The 26,021-nt window shown below is 42.1% G+C and overlaps 1 protein-coding gene across 3 annotated transcripts in view; it reads right to left on the bottom strand.

The window, feature by feature from the left end:
* The window catches only part of LOC143125592 (glutamate receptor 1-like), a 69,668-nt gene that overhangs the window by 18,262 nt on the left and 25,385 nt on the right, over positions 1-26,021 (bottom strand). For all 3 annotated transcript variants that reach the window (XM_076287209.1, XM_076287210.1, XM_076287211.1), the window contains 4 exons: positions 19,006-19,110; positions 16,922-17,029; positions 14,442-14,648; positions 11,530-11,948 (listed from right to left, as the gene is read on the bottom strand). In XM_076287209.1, coding sequence (XP_076143324.1) covers positions 11,530-11,948; positions 14,442-14,648; positions 16,922-17,029; positions 19,006-19,110 — 839 coding nt within the window. The remainder of the gene's footprint in view (positions 1-11,529; positions 11,949-14,441; positions 14,649-16,921; positions 17,030-19,005; positions 19,111-26,021) is intronic.

The raw sequence follows: 26,021 nt of genomic DNA, 5'->3' as shown, positions 1-26,021 counted from the left end.
GCGTAGCAGTCACTTGCTACCAAAGATGCAGGGAGAGCTATGTCGTGAAAAATGCGAGCTCAAATCAGGCGAAAACCCAGAAACAGCGAAGGAATAACCAGACCTGCATAGGGCTTCTTTAAGAGATGTAAGAAGTAAGCTTCTGTATTCGCTGAGCAAGGTACAAACTGACGAGTTACATTAGCCCTAGGTGCTACAATAAACGTTAGCTAGGATAGCTAATAATGGTGTATTATTTCATGTCCTGGCATGACATACTTAACGTTTTGACTATGTTACAACTGATAAAAGCATGACAAATAAAGTAACCAAATCGCTTTGCAATACTTTAGCCAGAGATTGTTAAGGCGGAGCAAGATATTTCATCAGGTGCCACTTCCGGGAACCCGGATCGCACGAGGGGGGGGTCAAAATCCCCCTTTATGTAGAGCAGAGGCAGTGACTGCTTCATTGTCTATGGGTATAGCTCAGAATTTCACCACATACTGTATGCTAAGAAGTTGGTTCTATAGAGTTAGGAATGTGAATTTTGGGCACGTTTTCATGATCCTCAAACCCTTCTGAACATTTCAGGTACATTTTTAGCATTTTTGAGCATTCCAGTCTGGAGAAAATCGACCTTATATCAGGTGTACGTCATCGACACGCCTCTTTATGCAGACAGGACTCAATCCCCATTTCGCGCCCATAGACATGAACTACGACAAAGCATCTTGCTCCGCCTTAACAATCTTTGCTTTAGCCCAGAAATACTTATGGGTGTTAATTTACAGTAATGTTAATACGCTCTATGCACTTTACAATTCCGGGTTCGAGTTGTACTACTGTAGTCTATCAACTTCCTGTTTATACACAGACAGATATGGCTCTCTTTTATAGTCGCTGTCTTCAGGATCTACCTCGTCTCACGGTAAATTATATAAACCGACTCGTACAAACATCATGTGCTGCTCCCAACAGCAAGCGGGAAAAGGGATTTAAAATGTATATCGGCAGCTATATCGACAAATATGAGGGTAAGTAGCTAACGTTATCATGCTAACGTTACATTGTAACCAAGAAACTGACGTGATTGAACTTGTTAACGTGAGATATTTTGATAGATACTATATTCAATAGATACAATACTCTACTATATTAAAACAGACAGACTAGCACAGTGTAAGAACGAGTGTAACCCAGTTTCAAAATGTATGTTCATCTTTCTCCCTAACAATGTCAATGAAAAACAATGTGACAGGAGAGGTCAGCCATAGATCCATGAGGAAAAATTAAAAGCCACACGAATTGAGAGTAGGGTGACTAGGGTCAATGTTAGGGTAATGGTTAGGCCTGATGATAAGTTGCCCAGCTAAAGTAACATTATATAAATGTATATGGGTCAGTCTACTGTTTATGGATGGGAATGGGTAGGCCTATGTGGCTCTCATCTACAATAAAACCGAATGCTTTTATTAGTTTTTCTCTTGTTAACAGTTTAGCTCTTAAGAGGTATATCTCATCTAAGCTTCTATTTCTCCCTAGATGGTGTTAAAAGACTCAAAACCTGTCATTTTGGTGAGCACCCACTGCTCCTGTGTGGCAGGGTGTGCCTTATGCAACCATTTGGTTGCACTATTATATCAAACAGCACACTTCTCACAATTAGGCATCCCTGCTGTACCCCCAGTGCACAGTTGCACAGAAACTGAGCAGACCTGGCATAAGCCAAGGACCTTGGTAAGTCATGTCTGTCATGTGAATTGTACCTATGCACATGTAACTATTGTGATGCCATGTCAAAATGTGTCATTGCTGTCAGGGTGTTAGGCCTGGTCCGGTGGGAGACATGGAGGTCCGCAAACCCCAAAATTCTACCGCTGTTTGTGTGAGGTGAGATTATATTACCTTTAGTTTAAGCTATGTGTTGATGTGGTTAATATGAACGCTGGACCGTTGCGCTCCTCAGACGAACAACGTCTAGCTCTACCACCGGTACGCTCAGGCCAATCCAAACTTTTCTCATCTTTTGTTCCTCGTTGGTGGAACACACTGCCAGTTCCTACAAGGGCAGGGACATCCCTCTCCATTTTCAAAAAAACTCCTGAAGACCCAGCTCTTTAGAGAACATCTCCTCTCAAAGCACAACAAGTCTTGATGCACTTATTCTTACTGTACTCTACCGTTTTTAAATTGTCCTAAAATTGTTGAGAGAATTGCTTTAAAACTTAAACTGTTACCATGTTGTTAGTCGCTTTGGTTAAAAATGTGTCGGCCAAATGTAATGTTATGTAATGTAATGTATGCTGCAGGTTTGTTTGAAATTTTTTCACTTCATTTTCAGAAGTTCTCTTCACAAAGCATTTGACGGGGAAATGCCAGATCTTGCCACATTGAGAGTGGCAGAAGTCTATAAAGACTTTCCCCTCTTTGCTTGCACCTCTGGTGACCACCATGGGCATATCAGCGGAAGTCCCATTAGTTCAGTCAGCTTTTGGGGCTGTCCAGGCAGGGAGTGTGCTGTCATTTCAGCGAAAACCACCAGAAATGCGGGAAATCATCAACATCCCAGATGCCCCTGCCCAACTTTCCCTACCATTTCAAGGCTATAGGCTTGAGCCAACCACATGCGCCTATGTGTTATCAGAGGAGAAACATGTATATATGAAATCGCTACAGGTGTCATTCCACATGGCCCACAGGATTGAATCTGCAACACGGGAGCAGAGCTCATGCCAGGAATGGCATCGACTGAGAAAGATGCGAGTCACATCTACACGCTTTCTGGAGGCATGCCATGTTCACTGTCATTCATCAGCTGAAAATCTGGCACACCGAATTTTGAGGGGGACTGTCATGACGAAGGACATGAGGAGAGGAATTGATATGGAGCCAGTTGCCGTGACAGAGTACTGCAGTTTAAAAAATGTCAACTATTCACCCTGCGGGTTCATTATACTCCCTGATGCTCCATGGCTGGGATGCTCTCCCGATGGTTGTGTTTGATCCTTCTGAAAACCCACCATTTGGCCTGCTGGAAATTAAATGCCCCAACATCAAGAGCCACGTTGACTGTCCCTACCTGAAAATGTCTAGTGGCTCTTTGCAGCTTAGGAGGCAGCACAAGTACTATTGGCAAGTACAAGGTCAGATCCTCCTAACAGGTTTGGAGTGGTGTGATTTCGTGGTATGTGCGCAGGAGGACATGCTTGTTGAACGCATACACAAAAATGTAGATAATGTAATGTGTAACATTAGAGACCAAGGAGATCTGTTTTTTTTTACCACTACCTACTGAAGTGTTTGTGTGTTTAAAGGACAAGTTCGGTATTTACACTTAAAGCCCTGTTTTCAGATTGTTTCTGATGAAATAGAACGGTTAAGATTGAAATTTGGACATATGCTGCTGGTCTGAGAGTTTTCGGTTTCTGTCGTAGCGCCCCCCCACTTCCACAATGGCTGATAGGTGCACTGGAACAATCCTTCCTAAAACGCATTAAACTTTCGTTTACAAAGACGTTAAACTCACCGAGTGGTCAGGGGTGTTCCTTAGTCACGTCCATGGCTATGCTAAAATGTCTTGGAACTGGCACAATGTGAATGATAGCCTACGTTCCACAGCCAAAAAAATAGTAAATAGTAAACGCACAAAATCATGTAGCCAAATTATTCATGTAGGCTAGGGTTAGTGTTAGGCTAGATCAGTGGTCCCCAAACTACGGCCCGCCAACTCATTTTGGGTGGCCCCCCAAAACATGTCCGTGGTATATAGCATCTGGCCCGCACGGGAGTACGACATCGTCAAACTATAACCTCCGTAATTTTCCCATTCATTCTCTATGGCGAGTCTTAACAGTACACATGTAATACTCCTTTTGCCCACTGGTGGTTGTTTTGCCGCTGTTTCGCGTTTGCCATCGAAAACGGAATGAAATGTAGGCCTACCTGCAAACAATGTAAGAGGCCTATGCTGACTGCATCAGTGCTCAAAGTATGAGTCTTAATAACTAACTAACTTCTATTCAAGTCATATTTCTGGGACTTTCTGGGATAATTATTTCTATTTTATTTCACACGTTCAAATGTTAATACAGAGTTCAAAGTTCTCATCAGGTGAGTGAAAGTTAGAATGGTGGTCATTTCAGATGTGTTTGCCAGCACTTCATAAAACTGTCATAGTTTGATAACTTTAAATTATTTGTAGGATATTGCTTGTTTTTATTAGTATTATTTCATTTGAGCTACATTTTACACTGATATGGCATGGTGGCAACATAAACACAGCTAGCAATGGTATTAAATTGCAGTAGCCTATGATTAAATGTAATGGAATATTCAACTAAGGTAGACTGCTGTTGTTCACAGCACTAAGCTATTTATGGTTGATATACTCCGAGTCTCTGGCCCTCTCTTAGAGCCAGGCATAGTGAGCTGGCCCTCGGAAGAAAAAGTTTGGGGACCACTGGGCTAGATAGATAGATAGATAGATAGATACTTCCCCAAGGGGAAATTCAAGGGTCTCAGTAGCATACAGACATCACGCACAACATGCACTTATAGCAGAAATGGTAAACATAAGTATAAGTATAAACATATAACTAAACTCCACTGTACAATAAAGACAGTAGAAGATAAGAAAACTAAGAAAACTAAATACACTATATAAATTAAATTTAAAAAGTCCAATGTGCTTGAGGGTGATCAAGCATAAAGCGCTTGTAGTGACAGGGCCGGGACTGGTAAGGTGCTCAATGGAGTGAGTGTCATGGTGAAGGTGCAAAAAGTAGTCCAACATTAGTCCAACAGTGCAAGAATAAGGTCTAGAGACCAGCATAAATAATATGGACAAATAGTAGAGTAGAGTATAATGTAGACAAGGTAATATAAAAAACTATGTCAGTGCAAGAACAGGTTGAGGTAATAGGGTTATAGCCATTCATTCTTTCAGTATTGTAGCAGAAGCCTGACCGCAGCCATTGATCATGTGTGCTAATATAGCATGAAAAACAGTGTAGCAGCAAAACAGTAGTGAAAACATTAGGCTGTGGACATTAGTAAAACAGTAGTAAAGCAGTAGTGGGCAGTCAGTACTCAAACATGGAGAGGGTGAAGAGGCAGACAGACTAAGCAGAGAAGTCTATCTCTCCTCTTCCCTTTAGTTAGGCATTGAACAGTTCATGGCCCTGGGGACAAATGACTTCCTCAGCCTTTCAGTTGTGCATGGCAGTGAGCGAAGTCTCCAGCTGATCAAGCTCTTTTGCTTTTTAATAGTGCTGTAGAGTGGATGACATTCATTGTCCAAGATGTTGATCAGTTTGTTCAGGGTCCTTTTGTCAGATATTGAAGTGATGCACTCCAGTTCAGCTCCCACTACAGAGCCAGCCTTCCTTACCAGCCTGTCAAGTTGCCCAGCATCCTTCTTTTTTGTGCTTCCTTCCCAGCATACCACTGCATAGAAAAGGACGCTGGCAGACTGGTAGAACATCCTGAGGAGCTTGCTGCACACATTGAAGGACCGCAGCCTCATCAGGAAGTACAGCCTGCTCTGTCCTTTCTTGTAGAGTGCATCAGTGTTGGCTGACCAGTCCAGTTTATTGTCCAGGTGGAGACCCAGATACTTGTAGGTGCTTACCACCTCCACCTTGACCCCATCAATGGAGACTGGTAGCAGAGCGGGCTTAGACCTGCGGAAATCCACCACCATCTCCTTGGTGTTGAGTTGAAGGTGATTGAGTTTGCACCAATGCACAAAGTCCTCCACCAGGCTCCTGTACTCCTCCACTTGCTCGTCCCTGATACACCCCACAATTGCAGTATCATCAGAAAACTTCTGCATGTGGCATGACTGCATGTGGCTGACATGTTGTAGCAGAAGTCAGATGTGTACAGGGTGAACAGGACTGGAGAGAGCACAGTTCCCTGTGGCGCTCCGGTGCTGCTGATCACAGTGTCAGAGAGACAGTTCTTCAGTCTGACGAACTGTGGTCGCTCGGTCAGGTAATCTGTAATCCAGGTTACCAGGTGAGCGTCCACACCCATCTGCAAGAGCTTGTCTTCCAGTCTGAGGGGTTGGATGGTGTTAAAAGCACTTGAGAAATCAAAGAACATGATTCTCACAGCACTTTTCCCCTTGTCTAGGTGAGAATGTGTCCTGTGTAAAAGATAAGTGATGGCATCGTCCACGCCCACTTTTTCCTGGTAATGGTTTATCATAGGCTTATGATGTTATGAACATGACAGGTTATGGACATAACAAATAAGTTCATTTTCCGCCTGTTACAAACGTTACGTTACAAAATGTCAAGCTTACCCCAAGTTCCAACTCTGTCGTCCCAGGACGTAATGTGGGAACCGCTGTATTTCTCAGGCGAAAGAGCTTTTTGGGTGATTTCTTTCGACCTCCAGCAAAGTCCTCATTAGTTAAATGCAGACCACAGACACGGTGATCAGCTTTCTGCAGATGTGCTCACATCCAACCCCAGAAATTCCAGCCACAACTTTAGCCTTTCTGGATCGTTGAAAAGAAGTCTGTGACAACTTTTTTTGCCATGAATTTTCCCGCAATTCGGAACTGCACAAAATCGCCCCATTATTAGCTGTCTGTTGCAAAATACTTAAAAATACGCCAAATGTAATTCTGTGGAAATGCATGGATTCCAGTTTCTTCCAATAGCATACCTGTTCATTCATACTCGTCGCTCGACTTATCGGGACTAAATTCAAGATGGCTGCAAACGCTAAACTTTGTCAGGGCCCTCAGAAGTCTACCAATGAAGTGTGGAGATACATTGAGCCTCGTAAATGGTGTAAAACAGTGATTTATTTGCATGGCTAGGCGGATGCTGAGGCAACCCCATTGAAAAAGCTGTTGGTAGCATCGGCTAACTAGCGCCAGATTTTGGAGTGCAGGCGACAAGCCGAGATGAGCTAGGAGACATACGTTCACACTCGGTATCATGTTTCAACACACTTTCGGTCAATATCACACCGGAATTCTCCTTTAAGACAGCGATCTTCTGCCAGTCGTTTGCTTGTAATTGGCAAGTTTATGCAAAGGTGCATTATCGCCACCAACTGGGCTGAAGTGTCTATTATTCAAGCTCTTAACGGAAGAATGTACGGGTGTGAAACACCTGTTAGAAAGCATCTTTTGCAGCGATTTTTGAGTGAGCATATCAGTGAACATCCCTGACCACTCGGTGAGTTTCACGTCTTTGTAAACGTTTAATGCGTTTTAGGAAGGATTGTTTCAGTGCAGGGGGGGGGGGCGCTATGACAGAAACTGAAAACTCTCAGACCAGCAGCATATGTCCAAATTTCAATCTTGACCGTTCTATTTCATCAGAAACAATCTGAAAACAGGGCTTTAAGTGTGAAATACCGAACTTGTCCTTTAAGTCATTTCAGATGTTGCTTCATTTAAGTGTTAGTGTGGCCACATACCACTGGTAGTCCATTAAATTACATTGAAAATATTATACAGTTTTATATTTATGGTATTATTTTATATTTATTGTATTGCTCTTATTCAAACAATATTTACATATATACACTCATATGTACAATATAATACATATACCTATCTGTATATATTATATTACAATACACATGTATATACATATCTTTATACAGCATTATATTTATTGTATTATTCATAGTTATTTACACTAAACAATATTTATATACAAAATATACGCTCATGTATATACACACATACACTATATTTATACAATATATTTACACTATATATATATATATATATACCTATTCTAATATATATATATATATATATATATAGATTCTTATAGTTTTGTGTTATGTATTATAAAATTATAATAAAATATGTATAAGGAAACACTGTCTTAGTCTTGACTGTTGATAAGAGAACAGAGTATGAAATGCATAGTATTTACAAAAGTATATGTACAATATTTATAGGTGACAAACCTTAGCACATTATCAAGGATTAGTTTTTACACTCAATGGCTCCATGCCTTGACAAGTGGTCCACATTAGTAATTCCTTATGTTCCTTAACTTGACGAATAAGGCGTTCGACGTGTACCCTGAGCCTTGCCACAGACTGAGTGTGTGTCACTTCATCAGCTGACATTTGTTTTCCTTTGGTCAGGAAAACAGGCCGGTGGATTTTGCATGGCACTAGGCTATCAATTAAGAAGCCCTTATCCACCATGAAGGCCATATCAGGGGTAAGAAGGTTAATGATCCCTGACTGTTTGAACAGCTCCCGGTCACTAATAGACCCTGCATAGAGTGGAGACACAAATGTTATTGCACCATGAGGTGCCATTCCTACTAAAGCTTTGAAGGTGCAGTGAGACTTGTAATTTGAAAAGACCTCACTTTGTAGTAGCAAAGAGGAAGGTGTTTGGCAGCGGATCTCTGTACAATCCAGGATAACCTGTGTGTCTCGAAATTGATGGAATTCTTCTGGCAGATGGGCTCGTACTTTCTCTTTAGGCATTTAAATGCACACTGACCCCAGAACAAAGTATAGGAAGTTGGCCCAGGTTGTTACGATGCAGCTTACAGTTGTCTGATGTACTTGAAACCGATGACCAAGGTCCTTTTGCTTGAGGCCCACAGCAAGATGCATCAAGAACAGGAAGAACTCGTCTATTGCAGGAAGTGCCCGAGTGTTTCCAGGCTTCTTGAAGACTTTGGAGTTGGTGACTCGAATCATCCTGTGAGTTGCCGGTTCAATCAGTTCCCAGAAGGCAATCAGGTGGTTATATGTTGCAAATCTGTCAAGAAAGAAACGTGCATTGGTTCTCACATGATATAAAAGACTTACACATAGCTTTGTAGTAAGTTTCCAGTTTAGGAAATAGGAATGCCGAACTACAAGTAACTGATACAACAATCTTGCAATATTGAGTCATGACAGTTATGGAAATTAAACTAACTCTGATTGCTATTGGGTGTTCACACTTATAATTATGTTAGCCTACGTTGTTATTATTATTTTGGTCAGTGTAGTGTAGCCTACTTTTAGGCTGCTTAGCTACGTGTTGCTAGCGTATACAACTCCAATCATATTTATCAGAAATGTGGACTAGTGTTTTCAGGACAATGGCAATGCTATTACAAATGCTTACCACAGGCAATATAATCTTACCTTGTATAAAAGCGTATATCCTCATCGGACCCAGCAAATCTCTTGAGACCAAAGCGGTGTATGGTCTTGGTTTGCTTCCGTGGATCTTCGATCTCCATTTTTAACTCCTCGTTTTCATGTAGAACCATGTCCACAGCTACAGCTTCGGGAACTGAACAATAATCATGTCCAGTCCTCTCCACATCAAAGTCCATATCTTCTTGGTCTACGTCCGAGTCAGGATCAGGGGTCAGCGGTCTCTCTCGATGTTCCCAAACACTCAACCTCGGCGGCTGCTCCTGGTAACAGTTCCACTCAAACAGTGTAGGGAAAACACCTTTTTTCAGACGTTTCAGACGAGTCCCTTCCATAAAGTCATCAGGTCTGAAATGAACGCTACACACCTTTGTGTTTTTGTTGACTTGGAAGTCATCTCTCCTGATCTGAACGATCCACTTTTTTCTGAGATCCTCTTCCACTGGAAATGAATGGAAACTCACAGTCGAGTTGTATCTTGCCGACACAACGAACAACGGCACACAACAATGTCCGATCTAGGTTGCATTAGCTTTTGATATCTGAAAACCTTTTTCTCCATGGTAGAGATAAAGACAACTAGAAATGTGTAGCTGTTAAGTTTCGCGCCATACACACAAGGTAATCGCGTGGGTTAGCGTCAGATGTAAATACGGAACCGGAAACTGCTAGCCCAGTAGAGAGTGTAGTCGGAAACACGTCACAATCCCCGCTGCATAGAGGCTATTACAGTAACGTTAAACGTTATTACAGTAAGTGCTGTTACCACCAGTTTAAATAACTATTTACTTTTGCGATCATGAACCATTTCATCTAACAACACCACTGGCATCTTTATATGACAGACTCTGAACACAGTAATACATTCAACTAAAAAGATGTTAAAGTAATGGTGTTCACTTCATCATAATGTAATTTGCCGTACGTCGCCTATCTTTTTGCCGTCATGTGTCTGCAAATGGCCAGGACGCTAACGTCACTTACAGGAGCCTAGATGACCAATAATAGCCTTGTTAATGAGCTTGCGATTCACAGCTTCACCAAGCGTAAAAAAGCCTCTGAATCTGAAATGAAAACAACGTTTACAAGCATACACATTTACAAAATATTAAGGGTTTGCATAATATTAGTTCGCATATTATTATTTTTTAAAATATTTGAATTATATTCGAATAACGAAGTTCAGAGTCAAAGCCCTAACACACACACACACACACTAGGGGTGTAACGGTACACAGAAGTCGCGGTTCGGTTCATACCTCGGTTCGGACATCACGGTTCGGTACGAGTTCGGTACAATGGAGGGAAAAGCAAAACAAAAATGCAGAAAGCATTTTTTTTTGTACATGTCTCAGGCTTTACCACCTAGTGTCATACAGTCTCTTCCCTGAGCTATCTGCAACAGCCTGAAGTGTGTAAGATGTAAGCTAAACAGTACAATAAGTACCCAGACTCCATCTGTAACTTGTAAACAAAATAAGACAATCAGCTATAAAACTGAAAATAGGCCTACAGCATCTCTTATTTCTGAAAGTGCAAATTACATAGAAAAATCCACTTAAGCAAGACCTTCAACATCTGTGTTTAGTTGTATATGGAAGGGTCTACAATTTGCCTCAATATTTTATAACTAGAAGTCACGTGACTCTGCCCTTTGACGTTAACTCACCGTAGCATGGTTTGTTTATTAGCCTGGTTAGTGTTGTCACTTTATTTTACTGTCTATGCACTTAACACTACCAGCTCCTCATGTGAGAAGTTACAAGTTACCCCAACATAAAGGTAATTACCACGCGATTTACATAGCTTTCTGTCATTACGAAATAATTTAATTTAAGCCATAGGTTTTGGCCCTATTTGTATGTGTATCCAAAGGCTGCTGAAGCGCAGGGGAAGTTTTTTTCCCCTCGTTTCAGTGATTGGTAGCTTACATCATCTGGGTGATGGCTTCGACTCCACCACTCCACCACTCTTTCGCCTGTACTAACGTTACTGTAACTGAAGTTCTCAAACTTGCGATCTTAAAGAGACCAGCGGATCCTCTTGTGGGTCTAACATTAGTGCTGCTAATGACTGACGGACTCGACCGACGACCTGACAAAAAAAAAACATAGGCGCCAATCAGAGCTTCAGAGCTAAGGCGAGGCTACATAGCATTAGGTGTCGCTAAAGAACTCCCGTAACTCTCGCTACTTAACAGTAATTGCGCATGACATTAATTAATCCGCACACAAGTTTTATGTATTTTTATACTGTGTATTCTCCGTGTAAATTCATGCACCGAACCGTGACGCCCGTACCGTTTCGGTTCAATACGAATACATGAACCGTTACACCCCTAACACACACACACACACACACAGACCTCACACACACACACACACTGTATGTGCTGACCTTGGTGAGATGTCGCAGCCTTGCTGCATGAACGCTCCCAGTGAGAACCAAAGCGAGTTGAAGATCCCAAATTCATTACTCTGTTCCTGAGTGGGAGTGGCCTGTGGAACCGACGGGGCGGAGCCTGGTGTCTGGCTGTCCTGCGGCCCCGCCCCCTCGTCCATGTCGTCGGCGTGCCACTCGTAGGGGCTGAAGCGGCTGACCAGGAAGAGCACCACGCTCACGCCGATGTAGGCGAACACGATGCACATCCAGATCTCGTAGGCCAGCGGGTCCAGGAAGGAGAACACGCCCGGCTTGGACTTGGTGGGCTTCTTGATCATGATGGAGATGCCCAGGCTCATGAAGGGCTTGGAGAAGTCAATCACCTCCTCCCTGACCAGTGTAATGGTCAGAGGAGCCACTGCCACATCCGCCTTCTAGAGAGACACACACGTCAGACACACACACACACACACACACACATACACACACGCACACACATACACACACACACACCAGACACACACACACACACCAGACACACACATACACATTAGACACACGCACACACACAGACGCACACACACACACACATCAGACACACACACACACACACACCAGACACACACACACACACACACACACACACACACACACACACACACATCAGACACACACACACACACACCAGACACACACATCAGACACACGCACACACACACAGGAGGACTAGGGCTGAAACGATTCATCGAGTTACTCGAATAACTCGATTACAAAAATTACTCGAGGCAAAAACCCTGCCTCGAAGCCTCGTTAAATTCCTATGACGCGCACTATACGCGCAGGGATCTGATTGTTCCACACGGACCGTTGTTCAGGAAGCACACCACTAGCGCGTGAATTGTGATACATTCTGAATTTAGCTGGCGCGATGGCGGAGTCAAGATATCCATAAATGGCAGAGAATGTCTAAAGTTTTCAAGTAAAGTTTTGGGATCATTACATACTCAAAAAGCAAAAGAACAAGCATCTGAACCTAAATATCCACTCCATGCTGTTTCACCAAGCGTCAATAAAGTAGGCTAGGCTATTTATCAATCTATCTAGCCTATCTATCATCTATCAATGTAGCCTATAGCCTACATTGATGTTGGCTGATTTTAATCACATACTGTATTTGTAGCGATGTCGTGATGGCTTGTTTAGCTTTGATGTTTTTAAGTAAGTAAACTTATTCACGTTCAATTGCAAGACAGTATGCCTAAAAAAGAACCCCTCACACACATGCATGCACCCTCATCTTTCCTCACGCACCGCACGCGTGCACACACACACACACAGGTTGATTTCTCACAGAAATGATTTTTTAGTAGCCTAATGGTAAAATTATTTGTTAGTAGCCTAATGGTAGGCTATGTTTTAGTAGCCTAATGGTAAATGCTGCAGGTGTAGAAATCTACATAAAACAGATATTTATGTTGATGTCAGGTCTAGATTACAGCATGAAACTTGTTGTAGGCTACATATTAATACATTAAATTGCTTTCCCTCTTCTCCCTCCCAGCATTTCACAACATAGTATGGACAGCTTTGTTCGCCCAGCTAAGTCATGCACAAGAGGCTGCAATTTTACAGAGAGCATTTTGAACATTATTTAATTGATGGCACTGGCACTTAAAAACACTAAATGGGTAAATTGCAATAAATGGGCTTAGTTTTGTAGCCTAATCTTGGAGTTAGAATAAATACCTCTGTGCCAATTGCTTGATCATTTTACAGCTATGTCATTTTCGCTATGCATTATGTGTTTTGGTTGTTTAAAAATGCAAAAGAAAAATTATCCGATTAATCGATTAATCGATCGATAAAGTGCTAGATTAATCGATTACAAAAAGAATCGATAGCTGCAGCCCTAAGGAGGACATGGCACATCACGTCCACCTTAAAGACATGGCACATCACGTTCACCTTAAAAACATGGCACATCACGTCCACCTTAAAGACGTGGCATGGTGGGTATGTACCAACAGACTGCACTTAGATGACGTTTCGCCTGCTACAGGAGCGCTGAATGGCGAACAGGGGAAGTGCTGGACATTGCTGCTCAATGCTCACGACTCAAACTCTACCTGCTCAAAGCTCACTGACTCAACCTCTACCTGCTCAATGCTCACTGACTCAATGCTCACCGACTCAACCTCTATCTGCTCAATGCTCACTGACTCAACCTCTACCTGCTCACCGACTCAACCTCTACCTGCTCAATGCTCACTGACTCAACCTCTACCTGCTCAATGCCCACTGACTAAACCTCTACCTGCTCAATGCTCACTGACTCAACCTCTACCTGCTCACCGACTCAACCTCTACCTGCTCAATGCTCACTGACTCAACCTCTACCTGCTCACCGACTCAACCTCTAGCTGCTCAATGCTCACTGACTCAACCTCTACCTGCTCACCGACTCAACCTCTACCTGCTCAATGCTCACTGACTCAACCTCTACCTGCTCACCGACTCAACCTCTACCTGCTCAATGCTCACTGACTCAACCTCTAGCTTCGTAACGTCTTATTCTGGCTCGCTGACTCAACCTCTAGCTTTGTAACGTTTCATTCTGGCTCGCTGACTTATTGTTTAGTTGAGACATGTTCAAAGTAATCAAGTGCGGATATCATTACAGGAAACAAATTTACGATTTGGAATAATTGGAAGAATAGAATACCTCTTACTCATTTGTAATTAATTTCATATTCAATTCTTAATTTGTATTTAATTTCATATTCAATTATTAATTTGTAATTCATTTCATATTAAATTATTAATTTGTATTTCATTTTCAATGGGCTCTCTTAGGCAGTATATGGAATTTGCCACACCAAGCTGAGCAACAAAGTGTGTGTGTGTGTGTGTGTGTGTGTAAGGCCTACCCCATACACCAGCTCCCCGACCATGCCGTTCCACTGCTTGGTGTCGGGGTCTTTGGCGCCGTACTTGCCGTCGGAGACAATGTGGAGGTCGTAGCGGTAGCCCACGTGCTTAGAGATCTCCGCCGCTAGCTCCACAATGTAGCCCTCGTACCTCTCGTTCCCCTGCAGCTGGTCGTGGTTCTTCTTCAGCATCACATAGGGGGACTCCTGAGAAACACACACACAATCACGCACGCACACACACATACACGTACATACACGCAGACACACACCCATACACGCATACACGCAGACACAGATGCGCACTCACAAACACACACACACACACACACACTGTAAGATGAAGGTGACTATCAATGCTAATACACCAAGCACTTATGTGTTGCTCTATGAAGCTCAATGCTAATAGACCAGGCGCTTATGTGTTGCTCTATAAAGCTCAATGCTAATACACCAAGCGCTTATGTGTTGCTCTATGAAGCTTAATGCTAATACACCAGGCGCTTATGTGTTGCTCTATAAAGCTCAATGCTAATACACCAAGCGCTTATGTGTTGCTCTATGAAGCTTAATGCTAATACACCAGGCACTTATGTGTTGCTCTATAAAGCTCAATGCTAATACACCAGGCACTTATGTGTTGCTCTATGAAGCTCAATGCTAATACACCACTTATGTGTTGCTCTATAAAGCTCAATGCTAATAGGCCAAGTGCTTATGTGTTGCTCTATAAAGCTCAATGCTATACACCACTTATGTGTTGCTCTATAAAGCTCAATGCTAATAGGCCAAGCGCTTATGTGTTGCTCTATAAAGCTCAATGCTAATACACCACGTATGTGTTGCTCTATAAAGCTCAATGCTAATATACCAAGCGCTTATGTGTTGCTCTTTAAAGCTCAATGCTAATACACCAGGCGCTTATGTGTTGCCCTATAAAGCTCACTGCTAATAGGCCAAGCGCTTATGTGTTGCTCTATAAAGCTCAATACTAATAGGCCACTTATGTGTTGCTCTATAAAGCTCAATGCTAATATACCACTTATGTGTTGCTCTATAAAGCTCAATGCTAATAGGCCACTTATGTGTTGCTCTATAAAGCTCAATGCTAATACACCAAGCGCTTATGTGTTGCTCTATAAAGCTCAATGCTAATAGGCCACTTATGTGTTGCTCTATAAAGCTTGGCACATGTGTCATTAAGCTCAACATTAATATGCTAATTAGTTGGTTTGATCCAGCAAGCCCACAGCATGGCTGAAAGCAAGCGCACTATTGTTCTTCTTAAGTTTACTTTATTAGTGGGTTTGATCCAGCAAGCCCACAGCATGGCCCGAACCGGTGTAGGGAGCTTGTTACTTTCGTGTTGCTGGCCCTTGTCGTTTTCGCGTTATTCCCGTTTTTAGGCGTTTTTCGGCCCCATTGAAATGAATGGCGGAATGTTCAGGATTCTAATTTCGATTATGACATCACAGCTCTAATTGTTTAAGCTTGCACCTGGCAGAGTTCTAAGCCATCTGGCACTGTCTAATGGGCTGGGCTGGGCTGTCTGTGTATATGAAGGTGTGTGCATGTAACTTTTGACCCGTATGTCCGATTTTCATAAATGAGGTACCGTTGGAATCCTTGGATGAGACCGAGTTCCATGCCCCTGATCAAACCCACTCTTGCAGTTCCTCGGAACTGCAATTCTAGTTTATTAATTATTCCATTTCACCCACTTTTTGTACTCACTACTGCTCCTAGACCGTTTGAGCTATCGACGCGGTTCAAACTCCAAAAATTCAGGCCCGAACCGGTGTAGGGAGCTTGTTAGTTTTGTGTCACTGGCACTTGTCGTTTTCGCGTTATTCCCGTTTTTTCTGCGTTTTTCGGCCCCATTGAAATGAATGGCGGAATGTTCAGGATTCTAATTTTGATTATGACATCACAGCTCTAATTGCTTAAGCTTGCACCTGGCAGAGTTCTAAGCCATCTGGCAATGTCTAATGGGCTGGACTGGGCTGTCTGTGTATATGAAGGTGTGTGCATGTAACTTTTGACCCGTATGTCCGATTTTCATAAATGAGGTACCGTTGGAATCCTTGGATGAGGCCGAGTTCCATGCCCCTGATCAAACCCACTCTTGCAGTTCCTCGGAACCGCAATTCTAGTTAATTATTTCTTTGTTCACATTACCAGGCTGAAGTGATTCAAATCTGATCATGTGACACAGAGTTGATGTTTTAATGGAAAAGAAATGTGATGTTTTTAAATGATATTCCTGTCACTTTCAAATGTGGTTCTAGATCAGATGTATTTATCTGATTTGAGGCATTGCAATATCAATCAAAACATTCACATCAGAATTCCTGTTGCTACAAGCAACACAACCCTAATCCTTTGTGTGTGTGCATGTGTCTGTGTGTGTGTGTGTGTGTGTGTGTGCGCGCATGTGTGTTTGTGTATGTGTTTATACAAAAGAGAGAAGAGGCCCATACAAGAATGGTGGTGACAATGTAACTCCGATTCTGAAGACCGTTGGTCTCGTTGGTGCCAGGAGGAAAGGACGTAGGAACAAACTTCTCATTCTCATTCCAGTAGCCCACCTGCAAAGCACGCACACACGCACACACACACACACACACAAATTATATAAACACAGCAAATACATTCACATATATAAACAAAGACATACCAACACCTTGGTTTATAAACACACAATGCACACAAACACATGCAAACACAAACACACATACACTGTTTTTCATTCCCTCTTGTTATCCGAGAACCATTCAAGATGACTATTTCATGAAGCTGATTACGATGATGCCAATAAAGTGCAAAACAGTTAGTCTTCTTGCGTAGCCATTTGGATTTGATCATGGGGCATGTCTTAACCTTAGTGCAGCATTTGACACTGTTGAATAATGTATTGTGCGCCGGTAAATATCGGAAAATAAGTCCAGACAGGGCGAACAGACCCCCGATGCACAGAGGTAATTATATAGTTTTAACAGACCTCCGAACGTTGGGCATGGTAATTATATAGTTTTAACAGACCTCTGTATGTTGGGAATGGAACTGCAGCACTCTGAAGAGCTGTGTTACATATTAACATATTACTACACAAACTAGAACACTGCATAGGATTTACAGGTATAGTTATCAATTGGCTCAAACCCTATCTACAAGAAAGGAGCATCTTTGCTGCCATCGGCAACTGTACCTCAACACCAAGGCCCATGACCTGTGGTGTTCCCCAGGGGTCGATCTTGGGGCTACTATTATTCAACCTTTATACAGTAGCCTACTACTCTAACTAACTGATCACATGTACTTCCTGTTATGGGCGGTGGTAGCGTAGTGATCTAGCTAGCCTAGCATGCAATAGTCTGAAAAGTTCAATTTCCAGCTTCCACTGTTCCACAAGTAAATGAAAGCTACTTTGAAAAATCTGATACATGAAACATACTTAGTTTTTTTTTAGCACTTAGTTTTTTTTTTAGCAAAGTATCCTCCATCATGACTGCTTTGCACATGAAAGCTACTATCAGGAGGGTTAGGGGAGTGTGTGTGTGTGTGTGTGAGGTGCGATTACAAGTCAGGGTTCCCACTCTGTGACTTTTCCCTGACTTTCCCTGACAAAAAAAATATGAATTTCCATGACTAACTATATAATGAAGGGTACAATATACCGACCACGCACACACACACACCGACACAGTGAGTTTGTGTAGTCTGAGTGCACACCAAAGTTGCATGGCACCAGTTGTACGGGTGGCCAGTTCTCCACTGAGGCTGTTTTGTTATTCAGCTCCGTAAGTGTGTGTGTGTGTGTGTGTATGTGTGTGTGATCTCACTGGTAGAAGGGGTAGGGTAGGGGCTGCATACTGGTGTGTGTGTGTGTGTGTGTGTCTGTGAGGCTGTGTTGTTATTCAGCTCTGTAAATGTTTGTGTGTGTGTGTGTGTGTTTATGTGTGTGTGAGGCTGTGTTGTTATTCAGCTATGTAAGTGTGTGTGTGTGTGTGTGAGAGGCTGTGTTGTTATTTAGCTCCGTAGAAGCACATTAAAGAAGATGGATATTGGCAAAAAGATGTTGTACTTTGGCACCCTCTCATGGCCAGTTGTAGTATGTGTTCCTCCTACTCTCCCACTGGAACACTGTTCATTCTAAAACCCAGACACTATGAAAACTCACAAACACACATTTACAAACGCACACAAACATGTTTACAAATGCACACAAACATGTTTACAGAAACATTGACACACATGCTTACAAGCACAAACACATGTTCACACACACACACACACACACACACACACACAGACAATTGTATCTAGCAGTAAGTATGTAAACGTCACTCTCGACGCCTTAAGAAACATGCTAGTGACAAACACTAGCACCCTAGCTTCAGCTTAAATGCTAACACGCCGCCTCCCAACCACACACACACACATACCGCCTCCCAACCTGAGCTGTACACACACACACACACACTGCCTTCTAACCTGAGCTGCACACACACACACACACAAACACACGTACGTGCACACACACACACACACACACTGGTCTTACCTTCTTGGGCCCTGCTGTTCTCAGCTCCATCACCCCCAGCGTGTAGTTGATCCGGCGGCCCTTCTCATCAAACTGGATGTGACCTGTTAGCCCATCAATACGGACCTGTAAAACACACACACACACACACACACACACACAAGAACCATGTTAGCCCCTCAATACGAACCTTTGAGCCCACACACACGCACACACAATAGAACCCTGTTAGCCCATCAATACGGGCCTGTAAACCACACACACACACACAATAGAACCATGTTAGCCCCTCAATACAAACCTTTGAGCCACACACACACACACAAGAACCCTGTTAGCCCATTAATACGGACCTGTAAAACACACACACACACACACAGACACAGAGAAACACACACACAGACACAGACACACAAACACACACTGTCTTAGGATTTGCCTCTGCTTGGAGAACCTCCGATAATTTGTCATGTCTTTTTTAGGGTGTGTACAAGGTCATTACAAGGTTATTCTACTTTGACTGTCAAATTATTTGCATCCGAATGTGTCTAGTGATTTTAGCAAAGAATCTCTAACTGAGAGAGAAAGAAAGAGAGAGAGAGAGTGTGTGTGTGTGTGTGAATGTAGAATTACTAACTGAGAGAGAGTGAGTGTGTGTGTGAGAGAGAGTGAATGTAGAGTCTAACTGGTTGATGGGTCCCCCTCTTCTGAGTTGGGTTCTGCTCAAGGTTTCTTCTTGTTGGGTGTGTATCGTGTATCTGTAAGTGTGTGTGTGTGTGTATGTCTGTGTGTGTGTGTGTGTGTGTGCGTGTGTGTGTGTGTGTGTGAGAGAGAGAGGTTGTGTATCTGTAAGTGTGTGTGTGTGTGTGTGTGTGTGTGTGTGTTTGTGTGTGTATCTGTAAGTGTGTGTGTTTGTGTGTGAGAGAGGGAGAGCTCTGAGCAGTCATATCATATGTGTCATCACACTCTAGGGATTTCAGCTCTTTTCACAGATGATTAACTTTACACAATGTCCTAGCCTGGGTTGGTGTGTGTGTGTGAGAGAGAGAGAGCGAGAGAGAGAGAGTGTGTGTGGAGAGTATGTGTGTGTTTGTGTGTGTGTGTGAATGACTGTGTGTGTGTGTGTGTGGTGGGAGTGTGTGTGTGTGTGAGAGAGAGAGTGTGTGTGTGTGTGTGTGTGGGGGGGGTGCCTGTGAATGACTGTGTGTGTGTGTGTGTGTGTGTGTGTGTGAGTGAGCAATATTAAGAGTATCTGGTATGTTCGCACCATTTCCACACTTAGGGATGCAGTAAGGAGATCTCACCTGAAACTAGCAATGAGCTAATAAGCTAGCGAGCTAACAAGCTAATGAGCAAATAAACCTTCAGAAGACGTTCTAGGGTTGTCCTCTAAAACAGTGGTTCTTAACTGGTCTAGCTTTGGGACCCACAATTTCCCATGTTCATTAAGTCGCGACCCATATATTTTTTTAGCGATCAAGCCAACGGATACGGTGAGCTACATGCTAAGACACACAAAGTGCCTGTATACCTACTTGTTTGGAACATGCGGATGTTTGGCATTACATTTGTAAAGTCTTAAGCTCCTGATGCCATCTTTCAAAATAATAACCTACAGTAGGAACTTTAAGAACAGCTCTTAGCAGCAGAAAAAGACGCCCGAGGTCACGTTTTAAAAGAAGCCGAGGACTTTTTTGAAAACACGGTCTTCTCCATAGGATTATAATGTAAAAAGGATGCCGGCAGCTGTGTTTAAACATAGCCTCAGGGAACATTCCCTGATGGTTATATTAAGGATACATTTTCTATCCTTAAACGAATGTTCCCAGAACGTTCCCTTGAGGGCTTAATGCTTATTTTTGTCAAACCATAAAACCTCCTTTAGGGAACGTTCCCTGAAGGATTTATTAAGGAGCTTTCATCGTGTCATAACGGCTGATTTTGTCATCGTATCATAACGGGGCTGATTTTGTCATCGTGTCATAACGGTGCTGATTTTGTCATCGTGTCATAGCGGCTGATTTTGTGGTGCGTGTGCATGTGTGAGAGTAAGCGAGGGGTTGTCGTGTGGTGTGGTTGCTGGGCAACGGTAAACTTTTGTTAGTTCGACCCATACAGTAAAGGTATATATATTTGGGGCTGAGCAATTTACAGAAATATGTGGTGTGTGCCTTACAGAAATAAATGCCATTTTTTTATTTAGTGAAATATTTAGCAGCCTTTCTGCGCTCCATATTTCTGACACGAACTGATCTGACCTGACTTGACCTGAGCTTGCGTGTTAGCCTGTGTGTGCACTCATGATGATTCTCTACAGCAACTTTGTACTGCATTGCAATGAATAAAGTAAAGGCAAAAAGTGTTTCTTTGTCGAACAAATTGGGATGCAATGTGAGCCTTGAATCAAAACCGGATTATGAACATGCTTTGCCATAGAGAAACACATGATAGCGTTGGATTATGAACATGCTTTGCCACAAAGACGTGGGGTAAGTCGAGCTATATGAAGTTATTATTTTGCTGACATTTCGTCTGTTTTATAACCCAGGTTGCACTTGGTATCAAATGATAGCTCTGTGTCTCCTCTCTCCTCTGACATGCGTGCCATATCTATGCGATCACGGTTTCGCATGTAATTCAAACGAGAGTAATGGGTGCGCAGGTGAACGCAGAGCAGTATAGTATATAGATATGATGCAATTTGATTTAATTTTATAATTTTTTTAAATTTGAATGTTGGAAAGCCCCAGTTCTGTCACGCTATAAAGCTCTCATCTTGCTGCAACTAATAGTTGCGGAGCAATGTAACAGAGAAGAATGGGTGTGTTTTTTGACGCAATTTGCGTCAATCGGGCTCTAAGTCAAGTCAAGTCAAGTAAACAGGAATAGTTGATAAAAGCACAGAAGGGCAATAGTCAAAGAATACACACTACCAGTTCCTATCAGAGCAGGGGCGTTCCCTCCCTACCTTCAACACACTACCAGTTCCTATCAGAGCAGGGGCGTTCCCTCGCTACCAGTTCCTATCAGAGCAGGGGCGTTCCCTCGCTACCAATTCCTACCAGATTAGGGGCGTTCCCTCTCTACCTTCATAAAACTTTGAATCAGCACTTCCCACTTGACTTTAGTGCTGCCACTTGATTCTGTGCGAGTGGTGCTTATTGCTGCTCTAACGGTACAGTACGTGTCCATTATTGCGGCAATACCCACCACGCCGCACATAGCCCATTGATTTCCTATGGATAGCGGCAATACCCACCGCGCCGCACATAGCCCATTGATTTCCTATGGAGAGCAGCAATACCCACCGCGCCGCACATAGGTCATTGATTTCCTATGGAGAGCGGCAAGGCGTAGTTAACATTTCCACAGTGCACCTCAGGAAGGCGTCGTGGCCATTCGAGCAGAGGCGGTGCGTGAAGAAGTTGGGCCATGCTGAACTTTATGCAATGAAAGTGGTGAACGTGAGGTGACTAGCCAATGAAAGTACATCTTTGATAAACAAGTTTTTTCCTTTGCTCTAGTCAAGTTGGAACAATAGCCGGCCAGAAAGAATTGTTCCACCTGATAATCGTGTTGGTTTAATGAAAAAATAGTAACTTATAAGTTCGCTACTGCACCCTATCAAAAAGACCTTGTTGGTGACGAACCAAGACAGAAAGGTGCTTTGGAGGAACATGTCAGTGATATTTGTGAGTGTTTCAATAAAAGATGTTAAAATTCCCTGCATTGGTTAATATTACGTGTTAAAGGAGAAATCCGGCCGATTTTTACATGGATCTTGATCGCTACACGTTGCCGAGTACTGTCGATACGAAAAACAACAACCAAAATCGTTGCTACCGAACTGGTGTAGCTGCAGCTAATGGCCAGTACTCCCATTAAGCTACAATGCTAGTTCTGGGGGCATCATCTTAACGTGCCTTTTTTGCCTCTTAACCCTTAGACAGTAGTTTTGAGAACATGCCAGAACCCAGTAGGCCCATAACATTCTCTATTCCTGTATTGATTAGCAATAGAACGAGTCAAGACCATCGACCTTACGGAGTAAACCAGTCAAATCTCCTACCTGTACCACAACAACCACAAAATTCCCCCGCAGCTCATATTACCGCAACACTAAAACTAGCACTTCTGAATATAAGATCTCTTTCAAACAAATCATTTTTAGTCAATTATTTTATCTGCACACACAACCTTGATTTTCTACTTTTAACTGAGACATGGTTAGATCAAGCAAACAGTGCTACTACCCTCATCGAATCAGCCCCCCCAAATTTCAGCTTTCAAAGTGCTTGCAGAACAAATAAAAGGGGAGGGGGATAGACACAATATTCAAAAAATCTTTTCAGTGCAATCAATCATCATTGGGTGACTTTGTATCATTTGAATACCTGTGTGCACTCATTAAATCTTCTCCTCAGATTTTACTACTGACTATTTACAGGTCTCCAAAACACTCAGCTAAAGTATTTCTTGAAGAGTTAGGTGAACTGTTGTCAACTATCTGCATAGAGTTTGACTGTCTTATTATATCAGTAGATCTAAACTTGCATGTGGATAATCCTGAAAACGGTTATGCCAAGGAATTAATTGCACTACTTGATACCTTCAACCTAACACAGCATGTACAGGGGCCAACACACACTCTTGGCCATACCCTCGACCTTGTTATCACAAAGGGTCTCAATGTCTCTATAACAGTTAAAGTCAGTCAAATCCTCCCCTACAATTACCTCCTTTAAATCCAATCTCAAGACATATTTTTTCTCACTTGCTTTAACCTGTCTGATTGAAGGAGGCGTGGCAAATTCCGTCATGCTCCTCCCGAACTTCCGTTTGTAAACGCCATATATCACATTGCACTTTTCTGCTTTTTTGCAACGCAAACTGCATTTCGTTGGCTTTGTACTTGTACTCTTCACATTGACAATAAAGTTAAATCTAATCTAATCTAATCGTAAATGTGTGTGTGTATGTGCATAAGGACTAAATGTATGTGTGTGTGTGTGTATGTGCATAAGGACTAAATATATGTGTGTGTGTATGTGCATAAGGACTAAATGTATGTGTGTGTGTATGTGCATAAGGACTAAATGTATGTGTGTGTGTGTGTGTGTGTATGTGTGTGTGTATGTGCATAAGGATTAAATGTATGTGTGTGTGTGTGTATGTGCATAAGGAAAAAATGTATGTGTGTGTATGTGCAGGCTTGGAATTTCACCATTTTAGGGGCAAGGCCACTTGGCCTTCAGTTGGGCATATTTGGTGCGGGGCACAAAGGCCACATGTCAGGGCACCAAGGCCAAAGTTAACTATAGCCTATAAAAATGATCAAAGTTGTATTTAGCCTATTCACAGCAGTAGACTGTATGAAACATTACAAAAACATGAAACATGACATATTACATAGAACTGTAAATCATCTGATCATCTAATATTTACAGATATCTAGGCTATATTTAACATTTATTTTATATTTGACCTGTTGTGAAATCATGTATTAAACAATTTAAGCACAGCTCAGCTTTAAGAAACTCAAATAGCCTAGATGCATGCTTAGCATTTTGTGATCATTAAGGCTACTTTCACAAACTCTTAGTTAGTTTTCCTCTGGTTTTAATATTTACCGATATCTAGGCGATACATTTATTCTGTATTTGGCCCGTTATGAAATCATGTAGAACAATTTAAACACATTGTAAAACTTAAAGCCCAAATTTGGAGACATCCATGCATTTGCAAATTCAAAACTGGATTACTCTGAAACGGCTAACTGTACAGGGGCTGCTTTACACTTTTGTGTTCGGTAAGGTCTGCTGTTTATTCTGATATATGGTTTGTCATGTGTTAAACGAAGGGTTCGTGAAGTATTCCACCGAGATGAATGGGTAGGGAGATGGGCGCAGAACCTTAAGTCAAGTCAAGTCAAGTCAAGTTTATTTATATAGCGCATTTCATACACAGAGGTCATTCAATGTGCTTTACATAAACAAAACCAAACAATAATAACAAATAAAAGCATAGAAGGGCAATATAGTCAAAGAATAGTTAAAAGGTAAAGATCATAATAAAAAGAAAACATAAAACAAGGTAAAATCATTTAAAAATAAAGAATAATTAGTAAGCAAAACAAAGGTAAAAGTAGTAAAAAAAAGTAATAAAAGACAAAGTAGAATAATTATCAAGGCAGATTCAGAATTTGTAACTCGGCACAGTTAGCAGAAAGCATCTGAGAACAGTTTGGTCTTAAGTCTAGATTTAAAACTGGCTACAGTTGGGGCCTTTTTGATGTCATCCGAAAGTTGGTTCCTCAGCTGAGCCGCATAGCAGCTAAAAGCTGCTTCACCATGTTTAGTTCTAACTATAGGTTTTACTAGCAGGTTTTTCACCTGGGACCTGAGAGGACGAGAAGGTGTGTACTGCTGAAGCATGTCTGACAAGTATTTAGGTCCTGCTCCATTTACTGATTTATAAACAAGCAATAGTGCTTTAAAGTCAATTCTGTGACTTACTGGAAGCCAGTGCAAGGACTTAAGAATTGGAGTAATGTGGTCAGTTCTTTTAGTTTTTGTTAGAATCCTAGCTGCTGCATTTTGTATCACCTGAAGCTGTTTAATAGTCTTTTTAGGAAGGCCTGTGAACAGTCCATTGCAGTAATCAACCCTGCTGGAGATAAATGCATGAATGAGTTTTTCTAAGTCATATTTTGACATCAGCCCTCTGAGTTTGGCAATATTTTTGAGGTGGTAAAAAGCTGATTTAGTTATCGCTTTCATGTGGCTGTTGAAATTTAGATCACTGTCAATTAATACACCAAGATTTTTAACAGTATCCTTTGCCTTCAACCCTTTTGTGCCAAGGAGAGTGGCAACCCTAAGTCTTTCCTCATTTTTACCAAATATAATTACTTCAGTTTTTTCTTTGTTCAGCTGAAGAAAATTTTGAGACATCCAGGTGTTGATTTGTTCTATACACTGACACATAGATTCAAGAGGACCATAGTCGTTTGGTGATAGAGCTAAGTAAATTTGTGT

Source organism: Alosa pseudoharengus, unplaced genomic scaffold (genome assembly GCF_046254945.1).
Source record: "Alosa pseudoharengus isolate Yale_2024_CS ecotype anadromous, Long Island Sound unplaced genomic scaffold, YU_APseudo_1.1 YU_APseudo_1.1_scf_16, whole genome shotgun sequence".
Taxonomy (NCBI): domain Eukaryota; kingdom Metazoa; phylum Chordata; class Actinopteri; order Clupeiformes; family Clupeidae; genus Alosa; species Alosa pseudoharengus.
This window is presented reverse-complemented; position numbering and strand designations above follow the sequence as displayed.